General features: G+C 35.2%; 1 protein-coding gene across 2 annotated transcripts in view; it reads right to left on the bottom strand.

Annotated features, from left to right (window-relative positions):
- The window catches only part of CDH8 (cadherin 8), a 146,201-nt gene that overhangs the window by 83,032 nt on the left and 37,739 nt on the right, over window positions 1-25,430 (bottom strand). For both annotated transcript variants that reach the window (XR_004753759.1, XM_035336570.1), the window contains exon 5: window positions 8,588-8,882. Coding sequence is in view for 1 of the 2 variants with exons in the window: in XM_035336570.1 (XP_035192461.1) it covers window positions 8,588-8,882 (295 nt within the window). In the remaining variant the exon portion in view is untranslated. The remainder of the gene's footprint in view (window positions 1-8,587; window positions 8,883-25,430) is intronic.

Here is a 25,430-nt window from a genome sequence, read left to right as displayed (position 1 = left end):
TATCTTTTCATGCATATAGGGAAAACAAAGGATTAGCTCCATAATCAGGAATCTGAGTTGTTTGTTTCTCGTAAATGTTACATCTATATTAATGCAATTTTTAGTGTAGATGGTTTAGAAAATTAATGAAATGTTTTAAAACTATTAATGTGCAGCATGTGTATAAGTCAAAGCAACTGAACACCATACAACATGTAAGACAACTCTGTCTTTGGATTGCTCATGTACCATTTGAAGGACTTTTATCATGCGAGGCAAATGGGAAAAATATATTGTATGCAAATGTTTAAGCGTAGAAGTATGAAAGGTGATTGCTATGCATAGGAGAAAAATGCTTTTTGTACAGCCTACAGACAATGGAGCAAGCTGGTAACCTTCAGCATTTTACAGCTGAATAATGAGGACTGTAGGAAGCATGACTGTGAAATCTAATAAGCTGCATATTTTACAATTTTTTGTGCATAAACTAATTGTGTTAGGAACTATGACGTTGCCTTTTCCACATGATCTTTATGAAAAAATGTTCTACATAGGAAATACATATTTAGATCTAGTGATATAGATAATCCTTTAGCAATTATCCTTGCTGATATTACTTACTGCTTGGATTTAGCTCACATGAATCTAATAAGAAAGTTTTAAGTCTGGCAGTTTGTTCTTGCTACAACTTATAAAATGGTGCCATTAAAGAGCCTGCAGGTATTCCTTTATAAATTCCCCTGGGTGGCTGTTTGTTAGGATTAGAATACAGTCTCCAACATCACAGACAAAAGGAGAAGGGTAAAATATATTTTATATTCAACTTAAAGAGTTATGGATTCTTTTCATATTACTTTTTATTCTCCCTTTAGATATCACATTCACTATGGAATATTAATTGATATTTGTGAGAGATTTGGGAAACAGCTGTTCTTTTGTTCAGGACTTGAAAGACTGCTTGTCTCCAATCAATTGACTATTTCTTCAGCATTCATTCTGTGAGGTCCCTAGGCAAAGACAGTAAGATTGGATGATCATTGTACACGATATTTTCAAGAAGAAAAAAAGTACTAAAAGGCTTGTTGATTTCAATGGAAGTCTCAGGTTATGCTCAGGTGTAATATATAAAAATATAAATAAATAAGTAAGAAAGTAGCCCCAGCTGTTTCCTGCAGAAATTCTTTCATTTCTAACTTTCTGTTGTGAAAAGAGCAAACGGCTGGTATAATCTTGCAGCTTTGATGATCTTGCTTTGTTTGGTAGGGTGAAGCCTCTAATGCCAGCAATGATAATCCAGGTTGCAAAAGCGGACTCTGAAATATTGGCCCCTGAGGCTGCTGCAGAGCAAGCATATGGCAGCAGAGACCATTTGGGCCCCAGGGAAAGGGTACAGTTGAATCAGCTGCCCAGCAGTACTCTAGTGGCTGATTCATGAGAAAGTCATATTGACATCAGCTCCACAGGCAATTGCTTATCTGTATTCATGAAGAAACATTACATGCTGCAGATTCAGCAACTAAACAAAGAGAGAGGTACCAATTCAGGGGAGGGGTGACAGAAAAAAATGGACTCTGAATTGGATCTGAATCCCATTTTACAAATGTCAAGAGTGTCCATCAAAGAAAAGTTTAACTCAGACCACCTGAATTTACAGCACTTGAGGAGTATTGGTATCCAGCTTTGTAAAGCTAAATCTTTTTTGTTATCGGAATGATATAATTTATACTATTAAAAGTTTCTACAAGAATACTACTACATGGAATATAATTTTCTAACCTAGAACTTTCTACCTTGTGGTTAGAACTTGCTATATTTCCCACAATCAGAAAAATAGAGAACAAGTGCCAGTCCATAGTTCTGTGGCATTTCACAGAGCCCCAGTCTGACAGAAATCTTTACTGGTCTACTACCTCTCATCCATCTCTTTTCTGCTTAGGCATTATCCACTGGCAAGCAAATGGGCTCACGTCACAATCACAGATGTCTGGAAAAGTGAAATGGCACATGTTCAAAAACAACAATATGAAAACCCTATAATTGTTTTAAACATTTTTCAAGATTCAGATTTTGGAAAAAAATGGGAAAAATCCTTGTGAAGAGTGGATTTCAAGTTTTAACCAAAAGAGAAAGTATCAGAAACCTAAGTCAAATATTTATTTTCACAAAAATCACAGAACAGAAGTATGACCATCCGCTCAATACGTACAAATGAAAGCAACCACAAGATAGAATTTCAGATGCAGGTAATTCCTGTTGGTAAAAGGAATAAACTGACTACATCAAGACAAGAATCATCAGAAAAAATGATTGTGGGACAGATTCTTGTAGATTACAGGGGACTAGAGAAGCATGTACCAAATAATACCAAAATTCTCTCTGCTGTGGCATCATATGATAAACATATAGCTATGTCTGTCTGTCTTTCCTCATCCTGTGAAACCAGAGCACCATCAGAAGATGTGTTCCTCTACAGGGAGCTCCAAAAGGAGCTGTGACTTTGATTCTGATTCAAATGGCTTTTCCTGATGAGTAAATGGAAAGAAAAAGGCAAGTTCTGTCAAAAGCATTTATACACATTTATAGCTCCATACTTTGCGCTGGTAATTTAGGGTTTTCTAAGAACTTGACTGTCTTCAAAACTTGAACATTGAAGTACTTGCTGCCATCAGTACTAGGTATTTTGAACAATCACATTAATTTTAGCAATTTTGTATGAAGTCAGTGAAATAGTTTGGTATATTCAGGACAATATATAGGTTGGTAAAACTAAAGGGTAATATTAAAATCCCTGAAGAAAAACATCATAACTTCATCCACGGTCCTCAAGCTCATAAAGATCATTCAAAAACAATAACAAGGTTATGACATTTTTGATCAGACCTCATGAGAAACAGAGTAAAAAAAAAAAAAAAAAAAAAAAAGGGGCAAATAAATACTTGGAAATATGTTTTTACAACTCCCAATAACAAGTCATATTAGGGAGAAGACTGTCTTGATATTGAATATATCCTAACCAATTACCTAAGGTTACTTACAACCTCACTTTTGCAATCATCTCAGTCACGCAGAATGTACAGGTTTTAAACACTTGCAACACTCCCTAAAGAAATCCTAATGTAAAATGCTCTTCAGGAACACAGTCCATGAATTTGATTATGCACAAGATGAACAAGTAGAGGAACAAGATGACACGAGGATATACATTTTCCAACAGCTGTTACATTGTTGTACATATTTTACAACATCTGCTGCTTTTTTCCTTAGCTTTTGCACTCCCTTTGCATTTACCCTTTGGGCTAATTTGTAGTTGACCCCAGTAATACAGTCCTTTTACTCTACAATTTTGTGACAAACTATCATTGATTTAACAGTCATGCTCAGTGCCTTAAAAATCAATGAATACATAGAGAAAAAAACAGTAAAAGTATGGTGGATCTTGATAACGTTTCAGGTCAGGTTTTTATCACAACTTCCCGATTTATCAAGTTGTTTTATCACTATTCATATCAGACATTGCATGTTGATTTCATATTCAGCAGATTTTGTGCTTTTTGCAAGCATTTTGTAAAAGAAATAATATCTTTGGCGGAATGAGAAAGAAAAACTACACTGTGTACAGTGTGCTTCTACTGTTCAAAGCTAGATGAAATAACTGTTCTGCTGTTGAAAAAAAAAACAGCAACAAATGATTGAATGATTTTATTTACAGTGGTGTAATCAAGGGTAGGCTTTGGTTCAAAGGAAAACATTGCTAAGTAGAAGTGCTTGTTTCAAAATTGGAAATTGATATTCTGACTCAACTGAAAACCTAAACTCTTTCTAATAAAGACATTCTTGTTAAGTAAATACTTTTCATGAAAGCATTTAAGGACAGAAATATTGTTCTTAGCTTTTTCACTTTGTTAAAATTTTCAGGTGCTAAAGGTAAAAGCATTTCTAGAGCAACGGCACACAATGCCACTAATGTTATGACTTTTTTCTGACTGACAGGGAAATTCTTAGTATTTGGAGATTATTAAAGTTTGCCTGTTTACCTTAATTCAGGCAAACTATGAGATAATTCTCTTTGCTTATGGCTTTTGTTCTTTTTCCATCTGTGCCCTTTTTTATTTCACTAACACGTTTGTCACTCTACTTCTGTCTTCCCATTCTTCAACATGATGCCAGCTGTCTAAACACCCTTGTCTTCACTATGAAGAAAATCAAGAAATTTCACTCCTCATTCCTCTTTTCTATTTTCCTCATTTCACTCATAATTCCGGGGGGGGGGGGGGAAGATCCTGAAACTATACTGTTCAGAAGACAATATCCACTCTATCCACTCTCACTCCCATTATCACCTCTGCAGCATGTTTTTGGGAATTCATCAATCTGTGAATAGCCAAGAAACCAACACAGAAACAGAACATAATGTGGTGGTTTGTTGTTGTTCTTGTTTTTATTGTATTTTTTTTTTTCTTTAAATAGGCTACAGGACCAGTTCCACTTACCCTCATGAATCTTATCTTTTAAGATTGCTCATTTATTTGCATAATATGCAAATATTATGGGTTTCTTCCTCCTAGAAGCTTAGCTGAATCTGTTTCTAAAAGGTTTTTAACTGGGTTTTATTCCCAGTGTGTCCCTTTACATCTGTAAGTGATTATACAAGATTTATGGACAAATTGAATTATTTCCTGTTTTTGAAATGAAGTACTGTTGCAATGAAGTGATTCCATAAATTTTGGTTTTTGATCTTTAATTCCTTAAGAAAATTAACATCAGAATTAAAAGATTAGTGTTCAGTTTCAGCAAAGAACATATTCCCCAAATACACTATTAGCTTTCACAAGCAAATTCATCATTTTGAAGTTGGGAGAGAGGTTTACAATGCTAGATTAAACAGGAATTACTTTTTAAAAGAAAAGAAAAGAAAAAGAAAAAAAAAAAAAAGAATGGAACACAAGGATGATATAACGGAAAATTCAATTTAGTTCTCAAAATATTTTCTGGAATGTGTTCCTCTTGCTCCTCAAAGAGAGAAATACATTATTTCAAAATAACTCTGAATACGGTGACGATACACACCACACAGTACATGTGTGGGTGTGTGTTCTGTGAAGACAGCTGAAAAGTGAGCATCATTCCTACCGGAGATATCACAGTGTAATGCTAATCATCTTTGCACCAAGTAGTGGGAGTGAAGCCATGCTAATCCATTTTTGTTTTAGTAGGGAAGCAAGATTTTCTAGATATCACTGACAGATAACATAGAAACGAAGCAGGCTGGATTATGGCCATATGAGTGTGACAATCTTATATGTAGGCATAAACATACATATCACATGCAGAAGATCTGTATACATTTGTATGCAGTTTTTACATCCCCATAGTTCATGTTGTTCATGTTCTAGATATTCACACAAAAATACCGACACATTCATCTCTTCTATCAAGAAAATAAGACCAATAACTGTTATATCATGGAGAATGCACCCAATAGAAAAAGTGTATTGTGTTAGAACTTCAATATTACGTTACAGAGCAATGAAACGTTAATTTGTTCATCTGTATTTTATACATTTCTTGCTACAAAGGTCCAAAAATAAAGTGCCTCATACTGCATCCTCATTACATAAGTACTATATATATAGTGTATGAGTTCCTCTTCAGTTTCAGAGCAGTCAGAACTGGTGTGGCATTTTGAGGAAAGAAGAGGGTTAGTAAAACTTTGTTTTATCCTAAATAAGAACACTGCCTAGTAATGACTGTGTTGTAGAAATGTCAAGGCTGAAATTAGCAGTAGGTGGAGATCTCTTTAAGGGTAATTAAGTAAGTGGATAATGGAAGTGAAATACTTTTATTGTGGAAAAAGAAATAAAATTCCTTGAACTCCAAAAGGAGACAAGAGGTTTTATTTTATTTTATTTTATAAGTAATACTGAAATAATTTTAAGAGGACTAGAAAAAAAAACATTGAAATAATTTTCAGAGCATCATTTAGTACAGCTCTTGATTTTTCTACCTGTGGGTTAAAGGAAGAAGGCAAAAGAGAAGAGTAACAGCAAAATTGGTAAAGGGGTAATCTTCTCATTGTCAGCTTTCCAGTGTTGAATTTGCTTACATCAGCAGTTAATAGTAGGGCTTGACTGCACAGATTTTACAGTTATTCATGATCCCAGCAATGCAATGGCACACATTCTCTGAATTTTGATGTGACAGTTTAGAATTTGGTTTGTTTTTCTAGGAAAGAGCAGGAGTATTTCTTTGTTTATTTGTATTCAGTGAAGTAGCTTAAAAACATACACCCCAGGGAATAACATATAAAGAGCAAGGATCAGGGATGGTCAAGCATAAATGTGCAAAATGTGCCTAGTTTCAATGATAAGGGAAGGTCGTAAGAGACGGGAAAGATTAGAACCAGGAAAAGTTGGTTGTAGAAGATGGTAGAAGAAATGACCAATGCCTGGACATAGATAGCAGTTTAGGGAATGGTGAAGGGAAATGACTGGAGGATTTGAAGACAGGATTTATCTAAGCTGTTTCCCCCATAATGGTGGAATAGAGAAAAGCATGGTTCTTTACCAAACTACCTCTGAAACCATACTTCCACACTTGTACTTATTCCTACGTTGCCAGGAAAACTTAGTTCAAAATCAATTTATTTTAAAAACAGAAATATAGGTAGAAATACGTCAGAGATGATCTCAGAGGTCTTTCTCTTTCCTTTCACCCTAAAACTTTTCTGGATTGCTTCCTTTTTCTCTCTTGTGTTAATGATTTACCTTTTAATCTCTTGCTTTCGCTGCGCTGTCTTTTAAATCTTGTGTCAACCAATTCACTACATTTTTATTCATCTGATCTTCTGACCAGTTTCCTGTCAATGTGTTTTTTTCTCACCCTCTTCAAAATGAATGTTACTCAGATAAGGGTCATGATTTTGCTAAGAATTATAAAATAATACTCATATGTACAGATATAATTTATTTTATGATCAGAAGTCATATTTCTTTGTCTGTGTTTTGTTGTTCTTTTTCCTAGAATACCAAACAAGTTCCTTTCAATTTCCTTCACTCCTTCTCCTACATCCTCCTTTTTTTCTTCTATTTTTCTTTTTTTTTCCCCTCTCTTTTTCTTTTTTATTTATTTTTTATTTAATTAAGCCATTTGCTTGCCTAGAGCTTGGCAAAAATATCTTCTGAAAGCAGGTCTACATCATGTTTTTGTGGCTGTATAATTAAAAGTAACTGCAGAAATGAATACTGTGTTTTGGGAAATGAACTGACATGCAAACCTGAATATTCACATATCAGTTTCAGCACAAGCAATTCAATGCAACCAAGATATGAAAATTTGGAGAAGTCTAGATAACAAAATGAAACCTCCACTATCACAGTTGAGTCAGCACACCATGCTTACATTTGAAAATGACCTGGTACAAGTCACTGTACTAAACATGAGGAAGAGAGTAATTCTGGCTCCTCTTTTTAACTACAGTAAGGCAGAACGGTGTTTTCCAAAAATTTGCTAGGGTGCTGTTTTATTTTCCAAAGTATCTTGGCAGTCCTTCAACTAACTAACTTTCAAAGAGATAGCCAAATTGCTGAAAAGCGCATTATCCTCAACTTAATACTAAAAATCATTAGAATTTACTCTGCATTTCATGGCCAGATTTTGATGTCTTTACTCATAGTAAATTTTTATATTCCCCCCAGATTTGCTCTTTTGGCTGATGGGTTTACTTCTCTTTTACTTTTGTGACAGCTAAAGATAACCTGCACTGGATATGTATCAGTAGGGATTGAGAACCTGGGTAAATAAAAATGCACTTCTGTAAGTACATATTTATACATTTGCAAATACTGAACAAGGGACTAACTATGCAAAAAAACAAACAAACAAACAAACAAATATATTAATCCATCAGGAAATACAGGAAATAGATTCACACTAATCCGACAACATGAATAAATATAAGTAAAATGTATTAAGAAGATTATTTCCTACTCCTCCCTCCCCCCTTCACAGACTTAATTTTGCTTTTCATCATCTTTTTCCATAGCTGTCTATATTTTCCCCTTCCACATTCCCTGCAAATCATATGGTTAATTGGTTAAGTCCACTCTAGAGTCTAACCATCAATTCCCAGACACAGCATCTTTCATTTCAATGTTTTTGGCTGATTACAGTTGCACTTAGAAGAAAACAAATAAGTATGTATCAACATACTGCAAGTGCTACATCTGTGTATGAAAATACACAAACAGATAATTAAACATCAACAAAATATCAATAGGATTAAAGCGTCATGTTGGAACAAATCTTGATAAATCCTTCTCAATAACAATATTCTAACTACAGCGTCATAAGGGGAATATAAATTTAGCCCATTAAAGTGCTGTTGGACAAAGAAAGACACATTAATACATCTGTTAGCCATTTTCTTACTACTAAGGGATTCTACTATTGTTGCTACAGATGAAAGCGTTGGCTAAGAAGAGGTTTGAAAATATGCAAATCAATGCTAACAACATAATAAATATCTTCTTGTTCATCAACAGCTCAACGGCATACTGGCATACTTTATATTGTAAGTAATCAAAAATTCTTGATGTTTAGACATACATACCTACGACAGACATCTCTGGAACTGTGGCATGATATGGACCATCAACAAATTCTGGGGCATTGTCATTGATATCCTGAACCTTTATAATGAATTCTGAAGGAGGCTCCAGAGGTTTGTTTGTGTCCCTGTCGACTGCTTGAGCTGTTAGAGTGTACTCAGCTTTTTCCTCACGGTCAAGCCTTTTCATTGCATGGATGTCTCCAGTCTTGTCATTGATCACAAAGATTGTTCCAGCTCCATCTCCTGACAGGATATACTTGATTTTACTGCTGCCAGGATCCAAGTCAGTATGTAACTAAAAGGAAAAATAAGTATTTTAGAGACAGAAATTACTTACCCACCCCCCCACACATACACATTGGTCTAACTATATGTTTTCTTAAGCTATTCTTTTGTACGTTAATCTTAGCTCCAGTGATCTATATCTCAGCTTGAATATACAAAGAGAGTAGGGATTTGTATGCATACTAATCAAAAGTGAATGTAATCATAGACATAATTAGACCTTCTATTTAAAAAACAGCTGTTATATATATATATTTAAATCCCTGGTCTAAAATGTCTTCAGAACTATTATCAGCCAAAATGAACAAGCACAAAATATCCTTAACCTATTAGATTAAAGGGTGAATGAAGGATTAACAATAACACATTTTAATCTAGATGTTTATTTTTAGGTATTGCTTTCAGCTTATTTTCAGGTGAGTGAAAATGGCTGAACACCGGCATCTACTTAAATATTTTAATGGACAGCAGCCCCAGAATTTTAGAACTATGTCATAACTCAACTGTTTGCTGAACTTAAATGGTTCTAAGATTTCCCTTGAAATACTTTTGAAGCAATAAAGCAATTTCTGATTTTAAACAGAATAGGAAACAGTATCAGAAACAGTATAGGAAAATGACGTATATTTTACTTTGATTTTTTTGTTATTGTTATTGTTAATTAAAAGCCTGAAGTGAAGAACACCAGAGACAAATAAAAACTTCCATTGATTTTTTGTAGGCTCAAAGCCAAGTCCTAAATATCATGTTATCTCCAATATTTTTTAATTTGCAAGAGTGCCAACTGTGGGACCAAATGTATTCATGTCAACTGAAAAAAAAAAAAAAAAAAAAAAGGATAATAATTTAAGTATAAAATAATAATGCTTTACATGCTATTTACTGATAAATTTAACACACTGAATATGAACAATAAGAACAAGTGAATGCATCATTAAAAATGTACCTTGCATCTATTATTATTTCTCTCTACCTCACAAAAGGTAGTCAAAAGCAAATACATACAACCTGCTTAGGATGGTTGCAATACGACTTACAACTACTACTCGACTCGTTCCCTTTTGCTTATTTTCGTGCAGACAGCTCAACAGAAATTGTTGCTGGTTATGCATTTTACTCTTCGATTGATAGCCATGGCCTAGCAGCACTGTCATTTGATATAAGAGCTTGCATGGAGATATTAAAATAGGTGTGGAAAAAGGGCTTGTACACTTGGCTACAGCCAAGCCACAAGTAGATTTTATGTCATACCATAAGTAGGCTCTGCAGGTTCTTCAGCAGATAATTGGTCACTTACAGTCACATCTGCAAATTAGCTGTTCAGGAACAAGAGCTTAGAAAGCTCTTTAACAGCACCTTACCAAAGGGAATCTTTAATTGTTGCAATGAGCACAGCAGACAATGGTAGCCAGGTCTGATTTTCCAGTTGATCTGATACATACATACAAAATCCTGGGCTGTCAGTGTTTTGCCTGCTCTGCAATAATAGCAGAATCCCCATCCTGAAGGTGTAACTCCGTTTTGTGTTTTTCCGGACAATATGTTATTACCACACCATCTATTACCACTCCATCATTTCAAGAACTTTTTAAAAGCAGTTTAATTGTCTGTGAATATGAATGATTCAATGAAGTTTACTCTTCCTACCACATAAACACAGATGTTAAGTGATAGCTGAGTACTCTTTCCAAAAACTTTTTTTTCTTATTGCAGTTGCTACAATACGAGTTTACGTGATGCTAGTTTAATGCTAGTTTACATGAGAACAATCAGCCTAATCTAAGCTACATTAATTTAAACACATTCTCCTGCTGGTTGGTACTGCAGCTTTTTAAGCTAAGATATATTAAATATATAGATATGTATCTTAAATATTATTGCCCTTATGAGCAGGATTATACTTGATCTAGGTGTCAGCAACATAAACACTTATTTCCAGGGTTCCAGAACCTGTCAAGATCAATCCAGAACCTGTTTGTGTTTTAAACAGATTGTTTATGTTTTAAGCATCTGTTTGATCCCTGGATGAAATCCATATGTTATTAACATCACATATGAGGGTTTTGGCAGAATATTCTTAGCTGAATTACAGTGGTATCGTATCTCTACATTGCTTTACTGAGTTCCATGTATCCTGACACTTAGAAACATCTCCAGTTCACCCAAGTTCATAAAGTGTTACAGTGAAAAACTGTACTCTGAATTTCTAAGGTGGCACTGGCTGGATAGAACAGATATTCCACATGAATATTTGAAGTTCTCCAATCTACTATTTGCTAGTAAGTCAGAGAGGCTGTCAGTATAGTCTCTGGTGAAAGTTTTACCCATATTATCCAACAGAGGTTATGGTTCATAAACCAGTTCTGGGATAAATTAATGTAAAGTTATAAAGCCTTTGCAGTGCTAGTAAGATACTGACAGTTAAAATGAAAAAAAAAAAATGTATATGATTAGTATTAATTGCTTCTTCTAGCAAGATAAAGTCCTTTGTATCAAAAGAAATAGATATCACTATTTGAAACACTAAACGTTAAACAAAAAGTGGAAGTGCTAGAAGCATTTTATAATGTTAAAGTTGAAACTGACTCTGATCATAGAATCATAAAATGGTATAGGTTAGAAGTGATTTTAAACATTGTCTAATTCCAATTCCCTGCCATGGGCAAAGACACCTTCCACTAAACCAGGATGTCCAAAGCCTGTGGAAAAATCAGTGGAAAATGAGTTTTTCACCCAAAGATTAATGGTGGGAAAAATAACATTTTAGTTCTTTAAAACAGAAACAAACAAGCCATACATGTAGCATTTACTGAAATAATATGTACTTATTATGGTGAGTAACCAGGCTGATTAAAGTAAATTTTCTAGGTTTTGAAATTCTTATACCTTAATATTAAAATACAGTAATAAATGACCTATAGAAGAATCACATTTTCAAAATAATTTCATTATTTGGATTTAGGATTAAAACACTGTGATCTTCAACTGAAGTCAAATCACAGAACTGTAAGCTAGAAAGCAAAGTGTATTTTTCCAAGTAACATTTCCAATCTTCTACCAGATACGAATGATAATTTACAGCCATAGTCAAGCTTCAGCAAGCTGTGTTCATGTGAAGGTTAAAGATCATTAAACACATAATTATATGGGGTTAAGGTGAATGATAGAAAGACATAATGAATATGATAAATGAATATCAGTTTCTGTTGAAAAAGACTCATAAATGTGTTAAATGTGAAACTGCTTTTCCACACCTCTGGATTTATTTGTTGTGCTTGTGCTTGAAAATTGACTTCCTGTTGTTCAAAGCAAAATTCAGAAATTAGCAAGAATTTCTATTTAAGAAATGAGACAGCTATAGCCAGCCCCTATATTCCACTACCTGATAGCATCCCAAAATAAACAGAAAACTGTGTTACTCAAAAACTTCATCGTGTTCAGAGTGAGTCAAATTCACTTCCTTTGTGAGATTCAGTTCATTAGACTTCAAAGGAAGTGGAAGCTTCTTCCTCCATGTCTACCCTGCCTGTGGGACTATAAAATCAAATGTATCTCTCCCTTAAAATTGCAGATTTGACCCCATCACCCAAGTCATGCATGGATTTATGGCAACAGGAGATGTTTTGAATCCTCTCCTAGTTTTAAGGGTTACACAGATGCTCTGTACTAATACCCAACTAATGTAGCCTCAGCACAGGCCCCATCCTAAAAAATGAACTTCACTCAGAATGAACCCTACAGACACAACCATTTCTAATCATTATCAATTCCTTTGCTATTCTGCGTTATAATATAGATAATAATCAGTGAAGCCAGTATGAATGGTAACAGTACACTCAGCATGCTAACACAAAACTAACATTACTTTCACCAATAATGAATGTGTATCTAAAAGTATTGCCAACACACTACTCAAATATATAGCATATATTTATAGTCTCCAACATACATACATTACAAACTTGCATAATTACAATCAATGCAAAGGAACTGCAGAGATGAAACTTAGTAAAAGAGCCTCTGTCTTCTCTAGACTACTCTGCAGCAAAACAAAAACACCCTGAGCATGTTATTCATGTTACATTTTCTTCTATAGATACTTGCTCACTGTTTTTTCAACCACATTTTCTAACAAATACTCAAGTCAAGTGCGGACCAAGAATGGACCAAAACTACAGAAGCTCCAAGCTGGGATCGTGAAGTTCTCTTGCAGTACAGGGCACACGGAGAGATTTATGAGCCTCTTCCACAGACGGAAACCGTCTCACCTGCTCTCAGTCAGCTATCTGGCAAACCTATGGTGGCCAAAGCAACAGCTCACTCAGCGCAATGACTTTCGAGTTCAAGCCATGTGTTCGCCATCAAGAAAGTACATCATGCACTTGGGTCTGATCCACATCCAAAGTTAGCAGAAAGTGGGTGACTGACTTTTGTAGTAGGATCAGGCATTTAGAGTTCTCTCCAGGTATGTTGTGATGTATGACTCGATACAGACTAGCTCATAATGAAATGCACTATCAAAGGGAAGATTTGTAACCCCTATTTCCTTGTATTAGTGAAAAAGCATGAACATATCAATAATTCACAAGAACAGGGAAATCTACATTTTACAAAAATGCTCCTAGACATTTTTAATGAAGAAAAGGCACCGTTATATAGTCAAGTTTTTATTTGAGTTAATTAGAAAGTAATTAATGTATCCTGATATAGTTATAAGGGAATTACCCCTTTCTTGTTTCAAGGGAAAAGGCATACTCTGCCTTTTAAAATTCTTTTTAGAATTTGCATCATTTTTCCTGTTCCTAACTCTGCAAACTTTTAAAGGGATTAATTAGTGAATTGCTGGTTTTTACTTGGTATGCATTAATGTATAGGTATTAATGTAATATACCTAATATACCTAATGTATACCTAATATATAAATAACACTGTCCTAATGCCTCATGTTCTTCTACTTTATTATTATTTTACCTAGGCCTTGCTATGAAATTCCTTGTTTATGAGGCAGATGCAGATCCTGTTTAACTAATTTAGAGACACCGTTTTTTTTGTTTGTTTGTTTGTTTTTTGTAACTTTTATGACCCTTTTCCAAATCCACTGGGTCTACTGGCTACTCTAGCTCATTCTATGAGTATGGAAGGATTTCAGTGGCTTTTACAATAATTTCCATACCTCAATGCTTTCCAAAACTATTATGCACCTTACTCACCATGTGTTTCTTTCTTTATGTCACAGTTCAGCCATTTTTCTAAAATTGTGAACATCGTTAGGTGTTACAGAAAGTTTTTGTGTTGTTGGCAGGCTCTGACACATCCCAGACAATGAGCACATTCATTGATGACCCAGAGTTTTAAAAAATCATTCATAATTAAACTGTTACAGATAGCTTCAATTCATTTGCACATAATGCAGAATTAATAAATTGAATGTAATATCAATTTAATAGAATCTTTCATTTTCTCCATGGATAGGCTGATCCCATCTTTAGTAATGGGAATTACAGCTGCACAATGGGGAAGAGGAATACCAAATATTCTGCATTATTATTCAGGGTAATGACAAACTGGGGCACAGACTTGACGTACCTGACATAATGTCAGTACTTGAAACACTCTCAGAAAGAAGACATACATGTCCATGGATGATAAAGGTTTCATTTAAGATATGAGAATCATGTAACTTGAAGCCTCTGGAGTAACTGTCAAAAGACATTGCTGTTCACACTTCTCAGCTGCAGTTTCATAACCATATTCAAAGAGAATTAAAGCAATAATATCCCTAACACTTTCATTTAAGAGTGTAATCTCTGCTTTTGTCTGCCTCAGTTTCCTACCATGTCATTTCAGTATCTTTGATTCCAGAGGGCTTCTTTTATGTTTCGGTTTATTCTTTGCTACTGCTTTTTTATTCTATTTGATTTGCTAATTTTCTCTCTGTTTATATTCATACTGTGTGCACAAACTGCTTTTCATTGCTTACCTTTCAGTATCATCTTATAATACACTATTGTTGAATTGTTATTTAAGAACTGGAGACAAGACTGGATCTAAGAATCTGTTTGTTCTAACTCACTGTGACCAACTGATCCAAGAAAAGAGTGGAGGAATCTGACTGTATCTCGAGCCAAGTCCTTGCTGGTTAGAGCACCACTGATCCTTTCTGTACATCCATCACATATCACCTTCCTCACTAGGCTGAATTCATCATTTAAAATATATATTTTCGCTCAACATCTTGGGAGGAAAAAGCTGGTTACTCTTGTGTTTACAGATGGGAGGATCAGAGGAAGAGATAAATTCACCTTCACTCTCACAAATATCCAAATTAGAAAAATGTATCAAGACCAGAGGACTGCCCAAGCCATCCCTAAATACCTCTACAGATTTATCTCCAGTTAATCCAGTTAATCACAGTAGTCCTTTTTAATTAAAATAGCCATGTAGCACCAATGCTGTTTCACAGAAGAATCCTGCCAGAGAAACTCCCTAAGAGTTGCTGTGCCCTCAGATACAGCCTTCCCCAAATCCACCAATGCATGCTTGTCTTCAGTGGCTGGCAACAAAGGTAATTTGTTTCTACCCTTTGCTATCTTCATTCCAAAGCCTGGGCTCAGATTGATTTTTGTGTATCTATTATACACCTTGTTTCTTCTAAATCCTTATGTTAAGCCAGATGATAACTACGGCTTTCTGCTTTCCTAGTTCTGGCCTTGGCCCTTTCCATTTGGGGATACCATCTGTCTCCCCTTCTGTCCTGAGAACATAGCCACCACGTATGACCCATGTCCCACTACAGCTTGGACTTTTGTCACTTCTTTCTGCAGCAATTTAACGCCCAAGAGTCCTGTGTCAAGTGGCCTCAGATGGTTGGCACCTTTTTATTGTTGGCTTTCTGCCTTGCCTGGAGTTCACACAACTATTTCTGAACTCAGGCTGCTGTTCCTTTCTTGAGTTCCAGCAGACACCCCTCCTGTAAAAAAAGGTCTTGATATTTTAACCCAACTGTTTCTGATACTTGGAAACATACAATGATATTGTGTCTCACTGCCAAATAGGAATCCTTTCCTATCTCATTTGCTTCTCTGTTATTTCATCTATAGAGCACTGTGGCTCACCGCAGGAGATCTGAAAGCTGGGTATAGCGAGCCTCAAAAATTGCACGCAGCTTTAGTCATGTAAAACATATTCTCTCTTCTGTATCTTTATAGGGAAAAATAGTCTCTCTCTGTCATCTCCTACTGTTTGGGGTCAAGCACTTTTATTAACAATTCTAGTGCTTCAGGCATTATAATTAACAGTGCCTCCTACGCTTGTCACTCTTTCCCCACCTCAATGAAATAGCAGTAAAGCCATTTACTCCCTCCTCCTCTTGGCAGTCCTGGACTGTAGTTTCTATTAGTCCTGCTGGCATTTCTGCTACCTGTAAGACTGTGTCAGGTTTCCAAACATTACTTCAGAATTCTGTTTCCATTTTGGTTGTTAATTCCTATTGCCAGCAGAGCCTGTCTTGGTCCTCAATATAGACAAAAGATGGGGAAGGCTGTAAAAAAAAAAAAAAAAAGCTGTGGAATTTCTCATTCAAGGAGACAGCAGAAGCTGGGCAGTTCCTATATACCAAATCCTTCTCTTTTGTTCCTTTAATCATCATCATCTTATTCAGATTATTCTAATCTTTTCTTCCATGTTGTTTGAGCTGTATTTTTCCTTTCCTCTTTAAAAGCTTATTATAACTTGCTAGGCTTCATTCTCAGGCAGAGTACATTGCACTTGAGCACTAAGACCTCTTTGTGTTTTTCAAATGATTTTCTCAAGTGAATGTCAGAGCAATATCTTATAATACATACTCTTAGGATTGCAGAAGAGGAATAAAAAAGTTAATCACTACATACCCTCAGCAGTAATTTGAAGCCTGCTTACAAAATCTGTCAAACTAGACAAGCTATATCCTAGATCAGCAAAGGCAGAAAAACTACAATAGGATAGTTGGTCAAAGGTGAACGGAAATTTCTATTTATTTGAGCATATTTAAGTTGTCATGATTTTACAATCCTTCAAGGCTCTGCTTTCAGCTGCTTTGACCACACTGGCTTCTGAACATGCTTTGCACTAACGATTATCAGGATCCCAATGATAATATGTTTAACCTGTTTTCATTTTTATGGCAAGAATTTCAGATCCATGCAGAATATATTCTGTTATTTAATAACATTATAAAACAAACTGGAAAGCATTATAATACCATTTTGGTTATTTTTCAAACTTAAGATGAGTGCTTAGCATACTCCAGTGTCTGAACATAAGGGAGTAAGTACTCTGTCTAAAACCACATGATGTGTAAAGCTGGCAGTGCAAATAGAAAGCTCTTTTCTAGCAATTGGCTGTCAAACATCTACAGTGCAGAAATATAAACATCAGCTATGCAGCCAGCTTGGAGCTAAAATTGAAAACCGTTGAGAAGGTAACTGAGCGAAATGAGGAGAACTGAAAAATTAAATTGTGAGTACTTACATATTGATTCTTATAAATTACCTGCTTACACGTGATAATGTAACTTATTTATCAGTGCACTTACACTAATCTGTGAACTGTGTACATGGGTACAGTTTAATCTTTTTCTCACTGAAAAAAAAATCAGGTTATTTGGAATGTGAAAATAAACACAGGTATGGAATGCTACAAAGCAAATTCCTTAGGAGTTGCCAAACAAAATGACAGCTCTTCAGAGATTCTAGTTACATGACCATATCAGAACACCATTTATAAGAATTAATAGATATAACACAAGGATAATTTGATTATTTTTTCACTTTCTCTCACAGTTAGATGTTCACTAGATGTTCAACTCATGCAGAATTGTATGCTATTCAGAAGAATCTGTTTGAAAATAGTTACTATGATTTCATGCAGTTTCACAAGAAATTATTCGTCATATCACTTGTGTAGTTTCCAAATTTTCCTAATGTAATTCCTCTTGCATTTCCAACAAGTCATGAATTCCTGTGAATACCTTACAAAGTGACTTGCAATGGTTACGTGTCTCATTATGTAATCAATTTGCAGCACCATTAAAATTGAAATATTTTGTAAACCAATAGAGATAGATCATTGTTTCTGCCTTTGTTAATGCTTTTCTGGAAGAATTGAAGGAGAGGAGAATGCAAACCTTTCCACATACTCAGTATTAAATACGTAGAAATAAACAATTGTGCCCATTCTGGCAGGGTTTGCTATTTAGTATTGAATTACCTCTGATCCTCTAGCAACTTGTATCAAGTCCTGCAGTCCCCTTCTCAGTGCATATGGAGACTTAAATCTCAGTGATAATTACCACTTTTTTTTTTGGCATAACAGATGACCTGACCTGTTTCCAATGAGTCAAAAATAGCAGAGCTAGGTTTATAAGTGTGGGCGGCATTTAGATTATTTATGTCTTTGCTATAAGCATCTAACCTGCCTGTAATTCAAACCACCCGAAATTTGGGACCAACGTCCATGTATCATCAAAAAAAAAAAGAATTCCAACACAGTATGAATAGAGATGAATCATACACAAACCAATATCACAAAGCTGTAAGTGTGTAACATATGCCAATCTCAAAACCGCCAGAATCCATACAGACTTAGCAGTGAAATAATCTAGACCTTTATCCAAATTGTCTGAGCTCCCAGTGAAGACTACTGTGGAAAACTGCAGGAGACATCTGTACCAATTTAATGACAGTTGAATCACTGTTGGATTTCTCTACCCACACAAGCCTGGTGGTGCTCGTATCACTCCATGAGCACAGGGTAGCCCCAAACCCATATGGTTGTCTCCCTGTTAAGCTGTCCTTTGCAGTCCTCTAACAGGGCATTCCTGTTGGAAAAGACAGGTGATCAGCTATCCTGTGCTAATGTCTTTTGGGGAAAATGGTAGAGAAGATGCACAATACCCAATAGACTGAAGTTAAGAGGCAAAGGAACACATCATGGATTTTTCAGGACCTCTTTTCAAATGATACATGGATTCTCGCACCTTCAGAGAGCTGGTTGTTACTGGTGGCCCCCTAGAGAATGTAGTGGCTGTAAAAGGAACAGCAAAGGAGAGAACCAGCTGCCTAAGGGAAATCCATGAAGATCTCCAAGGTACTTGCTGAGGTTTCTCTAAGAGAAACAGTACAGGTACCTAAAGTAAAGAAGAACAAAAACAAACAAATAGAAAACTCCAAAAAGCTGAGAAAGAGGTACTATATTGAGAACTGAAGTTTACAAATGATCCAAATGATAATCCACATACAAGAACTGCACAAAATCTTACTGTCTTATACACATCTCTTGCTATTTATCTGAAGGAATTTATCTGAGAGAATAACCAAACAACATTGGTTAGCTGGGCAGCTGACAACTGCAGAGTCGGTAGTCATCTATAAATAATGATTATTAATTACATGTATTATAATAGCACACAGAGGTCCTTGTTGACACTATGGCTCTGTTACATTGCATGCTGCAACCTTCACTGAGACTACTTCACCATTCTATGCTTATGCTGAAATACCAATAGCTTTCCTTTTTCTGAAACAGAGACAAGAAAGAATGGACCCAGAACACACTGTTTTAGAAATGAGTTTCTGAGACATGGGCTAATTTCTGCAATTGCTACCTACAGATTCAGTATGGCTCAAACTCATGGAAAAATGGGGCTGAATTCTGAATAAATTTCTAGTCCTAAAATGATTTATTATTATTATTATTATTATTACACATCTAAATGGTTTTCAGGAGATGATCTAAGACTCAAGAACTCAGTAGGAGTCTCTTTGTCCAGTCAAAACTCTACATATGAAACATATATATGGAGTTATAATTAAAGATCATGAAAGACCCCCCCAAAAATATATATATATATATATATATATATATATATTGAGATATAAAAATGTTGAGAGATGCCAAAATTAAGGCTGTCTTTAAGTGTCTTTAAGATCCTGATTTGCTCACCTTGTTTGCAGGCATTATGAGATACAACCTCGAATTATAAAATTGCATACGATTGCTCCCCACACGACCCGTAACTCTCTCTGCATGCAGAACAGTGCTCATTTTTTGAGCAGCTATTCAATATTTTTTCCCTTCATTGTTCAAAGCATGGCCCTATGAGTTTACTATCTAATATTTAAGCCTTGTTCCAAAAGAGAATTGTTAATGTCCCTGTGCTTTTTCTGTGGTGCTCATCACTGGTGTCAGAACACACTATAGACATTGATTAAAAAAATCACATTTATTATGTGACAGAGATAAATGTGATTATCCTTGTTCTATATAATGGGAACTCAGAGACAAAGAAATTAGAAGGTGATTTACTATTAACAATTTGATTTAATAATCTTATCTGAATGATTTCAAATTTGTACAACTGGATTTTAAATTTATGAAGCTATTGTTGGCCAACCACAATTGTGCTGGAAGAGAATCCAGCTGCAGAAATATGGGAATGTAATCAGAGTTTGACCTCACCTTCCTCCAGCTTCCAGTAACTGCCACACTCATCCTCTGGCATTTGATTAGCTTCCCAAGATCTGAATCAGTTCCACTCTCCTCTACATGGCTTCCCCATGCTTCTCCATTATCTAAACATTTGCACCGCCCATCCCAAAAGTAACAGTGAGAAGTATAAATTTTGAAACTTTCTAGGGAAGGGAACAGAAACCAGTTTAGGGCTGGTCTTTCTGGTTACTGGCCCAAAAGTTACACACCTGGAAAACTTTGCTTGAGGTGCATTTTCTTGGCTTGCTATTCGAGCACTGCAGACACAAAGCCTTGTTTCCTGCTTGGTGGTGATGTTCTATAAGAATTTCAGCAAAACACTGCCCAGTATTCTGAGTTTCTCCGTTAACAAATTTCAGTTCAAAACTCATCAAAAATTTGTCTGACCGACTGTAAATAACATGCTGCGTTTCAGCTGGCGAGATTCTTATGGCATGCTATTTCTGTAATCTGGTTTTTCATTCATATTATGACTCCGTAATTTATAGCCCAATTAAAATCAGAGTTTACCACTAGCCAACAAGTCTATTTTTTTAACACATTTCTGACAACTAATACATCAGGTGTAACTGACTTTAATATAAACTAGATAAATAATGAGATTAACAATTATCTGACTGTGAGATAATAAAGTGTTCAAAACAGCAAGACCCTGAAGTGAAGTAAAATATTTGAGATTATTTATCGAGTCAGTAAAGCTGCCTTTTCTCATTTACTTAGCATATAGGAAATAGAATATTTTGTTTGCCTATGGAGATGGGATCATTGGGTATGTAAATGGACATTGTTGGCAAACGTAAGTGAAAAGATAATCTGCTGTATGATATTCTTCAGCAAAATATTAGCAGTATAAATGCACTGTTGCTCAGTTCTGTTATGGGTATTTTGACACTGAAATTTGTACAAGTAATAAAAATGTGTCTTAGCTTATAAAATGTTGCTCTTTTAGATACAAACCGGGATCATGGAGAATCAAAATTGCAATCACAGCATGATTAAACCAAACGTTCCCCCCTCCACGCCCCCACTGAAACTATGAAGCCATATTAAATGTCTTATTACTGACCACAACTGGTTTCTGAGTTTGTATACACTTAGCAGCTGTACCATAGCTCCCTGTCTCAGCTGTGCCAGCTTCACTAATAAGCAGCTTTTCTCCGAAAAAGACAGAAGCCCACAGCAGGAGAATGCTGGAAGCCATAATCTTCTCCAATGTGGTATATAAGTGCCTCTGATTATACAGCATCATGTTAGCAAGAAGGCTAAACAGGGAAAACCCATGGGTTCTCCAGTTTCCTTTTATTTTCCATTATGTGCTATGGGAAAGTATGACATAGTCATAGAACAGGTTAAAACATTATTTTCAAGAAAAAAAAAAAAATAATTACCCTGAATATAACCCTGTCCTCACCTGCACAAGCAATCTCAGCCTGACAAGGAGCAAACACAGCAGTTTCACTGAAATGCAACACTCACACTTCCTATAATAGAATAGAAATTCATAAGAGTAGCAGAGCTATGAACCCTGCTTTTGTTTCATGTATTATTGATATGCAGGTTTAACAAACAGTTCCAAATCCATGAAAGAATCCAGAATGGCTTAAAAAAATCTTATGTGACAATTGCTTCAAGTAGATCATGAACAGTTCTTTAGAGATGAGTCACATTCATGGAGACTGGAATATTCATAAGTATTGCTAGATAGCAGCATTTATGGATTTAGTTCCAGTTTTGTAACTGTGAATACCATGGATTTCTTACACTTAACCTGTTACTTTAAATCCTTGTATGCTGTTTGCTAGCATGGTCACTCCAGTTCTAACATTATAGAATTAGACATTAATTCTATCTTATTTAAACCTGCAGAGAATGTATATTTATAAGACAATGGAAAATAGTGGAGAAGTTGAACTTCAATATAAGAGCTAAATAGTTAGAAGTCTGATGGCTGCCCTTTATCAATAAAAAGGAAAGAAGTTATGCAGATTGGGTGGTAGATAATGAAGAAAATGTGAAAAGGCTTTAAGAAGCCTCCATCTATATTGTTACAAGAAAACAAAACAAAACAAAACTCCTCATATTTCAGCTTTCTTCTATCAGTGGAGATACATTTCCGAAGGGCTGGGAGGTAGTAAAATGTAACAGCCAAACCAGTTCGGAGGATTGAGAGGAAAAAAAAAAAAAAAAAAAGAGAGAGAGAGAGAAATAACTGGAGTGGACAAATGCAAAAGCAGAGAAGAAACAAAACAATGTAAATACCTATCATAAGGCTCCAGAAAACATGTAGAAGAAAGTGAAGTGACTGTTCGGCAATTTTAATTTTACCTCAGAAAATGAAGCTGAACTTCCAGATGCCAGTTTGTTGATTGCAAGATGGGTGGGTGTTTTTTCTTTTTTTCTTTTTTCTTTTATTTTCCTTTTTTTTTTTTTTTTTTAATAGAGGGCAAACCACAGCAATACCTACAAAATACCTACAGCAATAAGGATAAACTGCCCAACACTCTATTTATGCTTATAATAATATTCATTTTAAGGGTTGCCTGGGGAGTTTCACAGTTGGTAGATACTTCTTTCATTTTCCTACTCTTGCCTATAAATAAAAGAGAGATTGAGCAAAAAAGCAGAATAGATGAGATTTGACAATAAGTGAATTTTTAAGCCCGTGTGGAGAAGCAGTCTATCACCATCAAAAGGATGGGAGAGTTGCCTGATGGAAAGAAGCTCTTCCAAGAAATCTGAATGAGAAAATTAGAATACATTCCTGAAAGGTGGACTACAAGTTATTTACAAAGATACCATTTCAATATATAGATTTTCAAATATAGAATTTCAAAGATAAGATTTCAATAGTTTCTTTGGCTGCAGATGAGAGCTAATGAATGGATCCAGAATACGAGATCAATAAAAAGTCTCTGAGGGTTTGTTTGTTTGTTTTGTTTTCCATATGTAACACCTGATTTGGATCTCATTGCTTCCAAGAGCAAGTGTATGTCTTCACTAAGAATACTTACAAACTTTATTTATTCTTCCAGGAATCTTACTGCTAAGTTCATTTCTTTTCACTCCCTGCAGCTAAAGCTCTCTTCTGGTCTGATTGTCTTCTAGAAGTGACACTTTATATTGATAGCTGAAGCAAAGAGTCATCATCAAACTGGCCACATCAGTCAGCCCCAGGGAGCAATGCTGGGAGTGATCACACATCCTGAATACCAGCAACTCACTTGGAGCTTTCCGCAAAACAAAGTTAATCCTTTATTTGTCTTCCCACGATTGAGGTAATGTTATTGTCATCTAAGTATTAATACATGGCGAACATGTACATTACTCCACAATCTGAGTCTATTACCACGGTAATTAAATTAGCAGCACCACGCCCTTGCAAAGCAAAAATAAGTTTTTTGTTTGTTTGTTTTTTCCATTGCTGGTGGAGAAACACAGTCACAGAAATAAAAAGGTGCAATATTCAGAACAAACTGAGTATCTCAAGGTCCTAAGGACAGCTGCTCAAGATCACTAAGAAGCCAGACCCCAAATTCCAGTGCTACCCTTATCATTGCCTTTTGGACAAGATTAAAGACTCAGTGACACTCAGCCACTGTACCTGAAGATTACTGAAAAGTTCATTTAGGAAGGAAATACAGAGTTAGGAAAAGAACAGTTCAATATTTTTTCCTGAACATTTCCTGACAAAAAGCTTCAATGTTATTCTATATTCAACAGTTTTTATACCTGCATATGCATTAATTTCCTTTTTAAAAATTATTTAGTATTTTAATATGCTCAAAGTGTAAACTAAATGTTAGCCTTAGAATTAATTCCATTAAATACCACATTAAGGGTTTCATTTGGATATAGCAAATATTCTTTGTTTAGTCCAAAACATTTTTTGATATTCCAAAAATTCATATCAACATAAAATTAACATTTCTCAACTTTAAAAAAATCAAGCATGAAATGAAAATCTGTTTCCCAACTCAGAAGAAGCACTGAAATTCTAGGAGAATTAAATTCTTATTTGCTTTAAAAGCAAAATCATTCCTGCTGCCTACACAAATCTTCCAATTAAATCTTTACTTCCAACAAAAATAAAGCAATTTAATTCCTTTTGTTTACCATAATTTAATCATTTCCCTTATTAGTATCAGCTTTATTTGACTGTTTTAGTGCTTTCTCCTATGACTCACTCTGCAGACATTAGGATGGCTCTCTGTCATGCCTTTACTTCAGTAGCATCACAAACACAATTAAAACATATTTACTGTGATTATATTTCAGCATACAGATCACCATATATTTTGCTCTTAGGTATGGAATCCCTATTGTTAACATAATTACTATGAAGAAATAATGCAAATGAGCCTGCTGGAGACAGTTATTGGACTTTCTTTTCAACTTTATAATGTTATAAACAAGAATTGACATTCCACTCAGAGGTGGACAGCAAACACCCATTTTATTGAATGCTTTAAAGACTTCAAATTAACAGAAGCTAAGTGACTTTTGTAATTATTCATCTTGTACATACTAATATCTCTAAAAGCAGATCTAAGACTGTGCTTTAGAATTATAAAGATCAAGATACCTCTGATTAGTAGTATATCGTAACCACAAAAATTAAGTATTGTGCTTCTGTGATACATGACGTCACATCTATAACTTGTCTGCCTGTAAAATTTCATGAAATAATCGCAGCAGGATGAATTAAGACCAGAGTAAAATACACATTTATAATACCTACTCAGAGTAATTCTTACCTTGTGTGGGATTTAGGAAAACATTTAAATTATTTCCATTTCTTTTTGTAATTTGCAATGAAAGTGACCGAATTATATCAGATGATAAACATCCACAGGCCACATTCTCCTAAATTAGTTTCCTCTGATTCCCTCTCGGTTACTTAGAAATCCACAGTCAACACAGAGAAGTCTCACACATAAAAACAACTGTTTTCTCCCATTAACTACATACATATCCCTGTAGCCTCGGTCCATCAGAGCACACAGACATGAGGCACTGCTGGTCTGCCTCTGAG

The sequence above is a fragment of the Oxyura jamaicensis genome, chromosome 11 (assembly GCF_011077185.1).
Source record: "Oxyura jamaicensis isolate SHBP4307 breed ruddy duck chromosome 11, BPBGC_Ojam_1.0, whole genome shotgun sequence".
Classification (NCBI taxonomy): Eukaryota; Metazoa; Chordata; class Aves; order Anseriformes; family Anatidae; genus Oxyura; species Oxyura jamaicensis.
Note: the sequence above shows the minus strand (reverse complement) of the source record. Positions and strands in the feature narration are given on the sequence as shown.